Below are 7,605 nucleotides of genomic sequence, written 5' to 3'. Positions count from 1 at the left end.
TTAACTAAATGTCATTAATTAGCTTATAGACTCTGAAAGTACTTCTATGAAGATCCTTAAGAGTAACTATCAGACTGTCCCGCTTTCTCCTCCATGTTACAAACAAATGCGCAAAGACATTATATCCTTACTACTTTGTGGTGTATGGTATATATATATATATATATATATATATAATTCATCCGAATCGGAGTTTTATGCCCCTTATATGCGTTATACATACTTTTCAACATATTTCATACAGAACATCGAAATTATCAAATTTCATCGACATAACAACTTAGCTCTGTCCGTCATTTGCAATCACGGTATAGTCAAAACGAATAAAGATAGGAAGCTACAATTTTGCAACAATCTGTCTTTTGTCTGCAGGCAGGTCAGGGTCGAATATGGGCTATATCGGTCCATGATATCGTATATCCCCCAAAAACGGTATATCCCGATATTCGATATTCGGATGATTTTAGCCACATTGTTTTGGAATTGTCTTAAAATTCAGACCAGAAATTCCTTCTAAGCACTTTACCCCCTGAAAGAAAATTGTCTTTATATAGGTCCTCGATATCGTATATCCCCCTATAATGGTTCCTATCGATATTCGGTATTTTGATAATTGTAGCCAAAATGTTAAATGAAATTGTCTCAAAATCCAGACCAGAATTTCTTTCTAAGTAATTTACACCCTGGAAGAGAATTCTCTACATAGGTCATATATCCCTTATATAACGGTTCCTCTCGATATTCGGTATTTTGATAATTGTAGCCAAATATTAAATGGAACAGTCTGAAAATCCGCGCAAGGAGTTCCCTCTAGCCCCCTGAAGAGAATTGTCTATATAGGTCCACGTTTTAGTATATCACCCAATTAACGGTACCCCCTGATATACAGCATTTCGTATTCGAAGGTCCTAATGGGTAATTAAAACTTACGGCAAAAATAATTTATCCAGCACCACGACTTCGTATAGCCCCTCATATAAAGGTTAACATTTAAGCGGTATATTTCGGTTTTTTTTTTTTTTTTTTTTTTTTTTTTTGAAAAATTGGTGGAGGGTTTTAAAAGGTTCGGCCCGGCCGTACTTAGTTGTTTTTTTACTTGTTATAACATCCACCATAGTATGGAGGGTATATTAAGTTTGTCATTCCGTTTGTAACACCTCGATATATATATTTTAGACCACACAAAGTAAACATATTCTTGATCAGCATAAAACTCAATGTCGACTTAGCGATGTCCGTCCGTCTGTCCGTGGAAATCACTCTAGCTTCCGAAGGAATTGAGGTAGGTTTATAAAAATTTATTCAATATGTATTTTGTCTGCAGGACTTTTGGTATTGAAAATGGTGATGTAGTTCCACGTTTTGGTATAGCCCCCACATAACGTTACCTCATTTTTTGGGTATTTTGGTGATTTAAGCGACATTATTCATCGGAAATGTTTAAAATTTGGGGTTTGAAGTTCGTAATGGATACTACAGCCTATGACAGAAAATTTTCTGTGCAGGTTCAAGTCTTCGTATAGCCCCAATATAACGGTACCTCCCTATTTTCGAACTTTTGATGATTTTAGCTACATGTTCACCGAATTTTTTATTCAAGTTTCCCATTTGAACATTATAATGGTTTATGGCGAAGGTTGTCTATGCAGGTCCACGTTACTCCCACTGTTCCAACGGTAGCCTTATTTAATTGTTTTTAATCTTTTATTTGCAGAAAGTGTCAATTATATTGTCAAATATTCTTCTGGCTTAGTTAAAATATTCTTTCAAATCCATAGTTTCAGATTACTCCACTATTCGCCAAGCTTTCTCTTAGTTAATGTGAACACCTCGAGTGTTCTGTAACAAAAAACTTTCTTGTATCAGACAGCGGAACCAGCGCTGCCTTTTTGGTGAAATTTATTATACAAATCATGGGATTCGATGTCTTTGATTGACTCATATGCCCTTCAGAGTTTGTTGTTGTGACAAAAACAACAACATTTTTTTAACAAGCCAGTAGAATATTTTACAAACCTATTTTCTAAAAATTAAAACTTATATACAAAAATTGATTTAAAATAACATTTTAAATAAATTTGTCTAAAAATGAGAATCGAAATTATTTTTCAGTTTCTCTGCTTTTGGCATCTTTGCTGGGCTCCATCAGTTGCATTTCCAGGGGTTTCGGTGAGGGGTTATTCCATGTTTGGACCTTTGTTTGGCCAAATAATATGAAGCCTAAATTGCCGATGAAATAAAATCCAGCGGAAATGAAGAAAACAATGCGCCATTGGAGGGGATCGGTCTAAGGGGGGAAGAGGAATTAATATTTCAACTTTATTTTGGATTCTATGAAAAAGTTGTCTTACCACATCGGTCACCACAAAACCCACTGTCAAGGGAGCCAGGATACTCATGACATTTGCCGTACTGTTCGTAATACCCATAAGAACCGAAGCAAAGTTCGGCGTCAAGTCCATGTGATTTACTTGGAAACCTAAAAACGAGGACGAGTTGAGGCCCACTGATAAAACAACAAATGCTATGGCCAACGTTAAATGGCTGGAATTACAGTAGCCCAATGCCACCAGGGAAACTGCGGGCAACCATTGGCCAAGGGTGTTGAATAGCTTGCGACTGACATTTGTCGTTGCCAATTGACGTTTGTGCAGCAAATCGGCCAAATAGCCAAAAAGGAAGGTCAGCAGCAGCATGATTAGATAGGGCAGGGCAGAAAATAGGGCATTACTTTGAATGTTCATGTTGAGGATGTACTTCATGTATGAGGGCAATTGCGTCAGCAGGGTCCAGAAACCCCAATTGTGGGCACAATTATCGACCAGTAAAGCCCAGCAGGGCAAAGATTTAGCCATTTCACGTATCGGCGTTTTTTCGTCAGCTTCACTGCGGATTTCTGTATTCTGGGTGGGTTGATCCAGCGACTTGAGAATCATTAGCTTCTCTTGCGAAGAGATCTTCTTGTAGCTGTGTGGTGTGTTGGCACCCCAAACATGCCAAATGAAACACCAGACGAAACCCAAAACTCCAGAGACATAGAAAATACTGGGCCATCCATGTAGATAGGATATAATCCAGCCACTGCTGCCAAATGCTACAACGGCACCCAAAAATGTACCAGCATAGGATAGGCCACACAAAGTGGCTCTCTCTCCGGGCGGGGCCCATTTCGAAAGTACGCTGTGGGTACAGGGGAACATAACACCCTGAGATAGGCCTTGAATTACACGTACCGCCACAAGCAATTGCCAATCGCCAACCGACACCAGATATGGGGTTAAAAGTCCCAATGTGGAACTAATAATAAGCCCCCAAAGGAATAAACACTTGGCACCCCAGAGACGGCACAAATAGCCGGCAGGAATTTGAGTAACAACATAGCCCCAAAAGAAGCTACTTTGGACCATGGATTTTTCCTGTTCCGACCATTGGAATACCTAAAAGGGGAATTAATTAGAAACATGTCGAGAAGTTTGAATTCTTTACTCCACATACCTCAACACCTTCCTGCTTGTCATTGTCAGTCATCTCCACAATGGCCACCGACATATTGACGCGCTGGGCATAGCCCATCGAAAGGCCCAAGGCCAGCAGCAAACATTGCAAATGTCTTATTCCAAATGTTCTGCTCGGCAATTGCTCCACACTTGTTTGTCCCATGATTTTTTTTTCGCTATTTATATTCGAAAATTTATTTTTTTCCACTTCACTTCACTCGAGAGTTACTTTTGTCACACTTCCTTTCACTTGAAGACGCGAAACGCTTCTGATTGATTTGAGATGCGGACTTTTGAATGAAAACTCTTTGGGCCAACTCTAATTCGTGGAAACTATGCTCGATTACACCCCAATTGGCAATGTGTGAATTGGGATCAACAAAGACCAAGCTTGGCGACACATGTATATGTGTCACACGGCAATGTACTTAGACCCTAATGAAGTGATAATCAGGAATAAATATTTTCCATTGGCCGAGTGGGTAAACAAACATGGATCAATGTACGCGGCTGGACACTTGTTTCTTCAAATATTATTCATGCCAATTCGAAACAAAACAAGTAAGCAAAGGCTATAGTCGTGCGGGACCGACCATGTGATATCCTACAACACTGCAATATGTTAGAAGCCCCCTTATATCCAGATCGATTTTGGAAGATTTCGCTTTTGAAATTATGTCACGAGACATTGACGAGGGACATTTGCGCAATATTTAAGCACTTCGTCATACTGTTAGTTGTTGTGGTCCCTTTTCCATCCAAAATGCTAGAATCCTTCCCTGTCCTTAACTCTCTTCTCAGGCGTGTCGATTGGCTTCAATTGTGTGATTAGGAATTTCTTTTCTGTTTTTGGGTTAATTTGAACCCCTAAATATTTTGCAATCATGTCCAAAAGCAAGATACCTCCAAAAGCAAGAGGCCCCATTTCGTGTCCTTTGGTTTCTATTTGTGACCTTTATAACGGCTGCAAAATCAGGAAAATTGTTAGTTGTTAGTCCATTTCAACCCCCAAATATATTGCGGACATCTTTGAAACCAATAGGCCTAGCCCTTTTGAGCCTAACCCTGCTCTTATGAAAATTTCCGTGAGGATTGGCCGGTAATTGCAATCTGTGTATAATAACCCCAACCTGTGTTGTAAGGTGAAAAAATATTACAAAATGTACACCTCAATATTTTAAGTCAAATTGAAAAAATCGCATGCGATAAAAAAATATGAAAAAATAAAAATATGTCACAAAATACGAAAAAATTTATATTAACATCATTATTGACATCTTTTTATGCGATTTTTTTTTTGATCTTATTCTTTTATGCCACGAGGGCATTCTGAATTGACAAAATTTGTCTAAATCGGTTCAGCCATTCTTGAGATATAAACATTCTAGCTAACATCCCCTTCCTTTGTATAAACACATGATTTATATTTTGCTATATATATTCCATATATTTACTATCGGCATCAACGTAACGGTCAGAATTGACCTGTTCGTCCATTTTTGATTTCGTCGGGATTAAAAATATTCGCGGTTTAATGGGAAATTTGAATTTTATTTAACACAAATGTAATGGTCTAATTCACCCACTAAATATTACCCGATGACCATCAAAATTGGAAGACTTCTAGCCACCCCTAAGCTCTAGCCCCATGCTAACTTTCGCTTTGATTGGTCCATAATTGCGACCTGTAGAGCAACTGCAAAATCAGGAAATTTTTCAGTTTTTGGTCCATTTCAACCCCTAAATATTAAGCGATCATCTCCAAAAGAAATAGGGTTCTATTCTGACCTTAACCCCACCTCCATTTTCAATTTCGTAAGGATCGGACCATAATTGCGACCTGTAGAGTGATTACAAATTAACATGGACAGACGGACAGACGGACAGACGGACAGACGGACGGACGGACATACATAGCTAGATCGACTCAGCTCGGGGAGATAGGAAGATCCATATATACTTTCCTAAGTGGGAAATCAATATTTCGAGGTGTTACATAATTTTTGGCCCAATCAAACTTATAATACCCCCAACACATAGTGTTGTAGGGTATAAAAATGGCATGAATTCCTTTGCCAGACTTCGCCCCCGATGAAGTGATGCATGGCAAAATTTAAGATACCTCACACGAATTGTAGCATAGCCCGCCGGCGAAAACACCAGGAGCTGAAAGCGAATTAAGTGTGTGTTTGTTTGTTCTATTTGCATGGGAATTATTTTATTCAAGGTCTGCATTGGTGAAATGATTTCTAAAAAAAAATTGTAAGATTGATTTCTTTTTTTTTCTTCTGTTTGTTAGATGTCTATACCCTCCACCTTAAAAAGGAGGGTACATTTACTTTGTCATTCCGTTTGTAACATCCATAAATATTCGTCGTAGACCCCATAAAGTATATATGTTCATGATCAACATAAAATTCTAAGTCGATTTAACGATGTCTGTCTGTCCGTCTATCTGTCTGTCTGTTGAAATCACGATACAGCCCACATTAATTGACGTAGCGCCTCAAAATTGGTTGGTACTGAAAATAAGATATATCGGTCCACGTTTTGGTATAGCCGCCATATAACAGTACCTCTTGATATTCGGTATTTTGATGATCTTTGTGACATTATTCACCGGAATCGTTTTAAATTTGGTATTTGAAGTTCGTAACGGATACTACAGCTTGTGGTAGAAAATTGCCAGTGGAGGTCCACGTCTTCGTATAGCCCTCATATAACAGTACCTCCCGATATTCGGTATTTTGATTATTTTAGTGACATTAATAACCGGAATCGATTCAAATTTGCTATTTGAAGTTCGTAACGGATACTACAGCTTGTGACAGAAAATTATCTATGCAGGTTTACGTATATGTATAGCCCCCATATAACAGTACCTCCCGATATTCGGAATTGTTTCAAATTTGGTAGTTGAAGTTCGTAATGGATACTACAGCCTAAGACAGAAAACTGTCAGTGCAGGTCCACGTCTTCGTATAGCCCCTATATAACGGCACCTCCGGATATTCGGTATTTTATTGATTTTAGCGACATTATTCACTGGAATTGTTTCAAATTTGGTATTTGAAGTTCCTCATGTATACTACAGCCTATGACAGAAAATTGTCTGTGCAGATCCAAGTTTTGGCAGAGCCCTTCTTATAATGTTTAGGTTGGTACTTATATCCGGTATTTTGATGATTTTAGCTACATTATTCGCCGAGTTTTTTTTTCAAGTTTCGCATTTGAATATTATGATAAAAGTTGCCTGGTATTTTGGTATTTTGAAGATTTTAACAGAATTTTTAACGGATTTTATTTTTTTTTTTAAATTGCCAAATTCTTTCCAAATGGTGGAGGGTATTCAAATTTCGGCCCGGCCGAACTAACAGCTTTTTACTTGATTTTTTTCTTTGGTTGTCAACAAAAAAACACACCCACCAATTGGCGATGTCGTCGCGCTTATTGTCATTATGAACGTGTGAATTAATACTTGATTGGCTCGAGTTAAAGAAGAAAAAAACATTTTTGGCACTGTCTCGCCTTGCCTTCTTTACCATATATGGCGCTAATCGATCCAATCATTTGCAAAGTAATCAATCCATTAGTTGCCGTTAATACAATTGTCTCCTAGGCAACACAGAAATCGCCCATGTTTATCTATGTTCAATGTGGTGCTATTTTCGGTTAAAAATTTCCCATGCGAGGGTCCATCAGAAAGATTGGTTATGGCACCGGGGCTTTGTACATAAGTCGAACTCAAAATTTGCAAGAAAACTTTTAAGTAAAAAAAATTAAGACGATTAAACAGGTATTTGGTGAGAAAGGAAGATCTTCATAGAAAAAGGCATATAAGCCTTCCCCCCCAAAAAGCCTATGTAGACTTCCGGGACATTGATGGATTTGTCGTTCTAAGAAAGGACGAATGCATTTTATTTAAATACGAGAGATTTAAATACAAAATGGAATAAAACATATATATGGGACCCATAGCTATATATAAATCGATTTTTAACAAATTTAATACATTTTCTGCCAGGAGTGCATATTACGGCTGTGTAAGGCAAAATAAACAAGTAAGCAAAGGCTATAGTCGTGCGGGACCGACCATGTGATATCCTAC

At 38.1% G+C, this 7,605-nt stretch overlaps 1 protein-coding gene across 1 annotated transcript; it reads right to left on the bottom strand.

Annotated features, from left to right (window-relative positions):
• Window positions 1–1,777: 1,777 nt before the first annotated feature.
• On the bottom strand, window positions 1,778–3,786 carry LOC131803898 (putative inorganic phosphate cotransporter). The gene is made up of 3 exons (XM_059125776.1): window positions 3,496–3,786; window positions 2,352–3,437; window positions 1,778–2,287 (listed from the first exon to the last, which is right to left on the bottom strand). The coding sequence occupies exons 1-3, from the start codon at window positions 3,658–3,660 to the stop codon at window positions 2,102–2,104; spliced, it is 1,437 nt and encodes a 478-aa protein (XP_058981759.1). The 5' UTR covers window positions 3,661–3,786; the 3' UTR covers window positions 1,778–2,101.
• Between the last annotated feature and the right edge of the window lie 3,819 nt (window positions 3,787–7,605).

Source organism: Musca domestica, unplaced genomic scaffold, assembly GCF_030504385.1.
Source record: "Musca domestica strain aabys unplaced genomic scaffold, Musca_domestica.polishedcontigs.V.1.1 35, whole genome shotgun sequence".
In the NCBI taxonomy this organism is placed as follows: Eukaryota; Metazoa; Arthropoda; class Insecta; order Diptera; family Muscidae; genus Musca; species Musca domestica.
The sequence above is the reverse complement of the archived record's forward strand: the minus strand, read 5'-3'. Positions and strand labels throughout refer to the sequence as shown.

Excerpts from the sequence above, each read along its gene's own strand:
- LOC131803898 (XM_059125776.1), bottom strand. The coding sequence starts at position 3,660 with ATGGGACAAACAAGTGTGGAGCAATTGCCGAGCAGAACATTTGGAATA. Across the intron at positions 3,438-3,495 it reads ACAAGCAGGAAGGTGTTGAG|GTATTCCAATGGTCGGAACA; the intron begins GTATGTGGAGTA and ends TTCCCCTTTTAG. Across the intron at positions 2,288-2,351 it reads GTTTTGTGGTGACCGATGTG|ACCGATCCCCTCCAATGGCG; the intron begins GTAAGACAACTT and ends TTCCCCCCTTAG.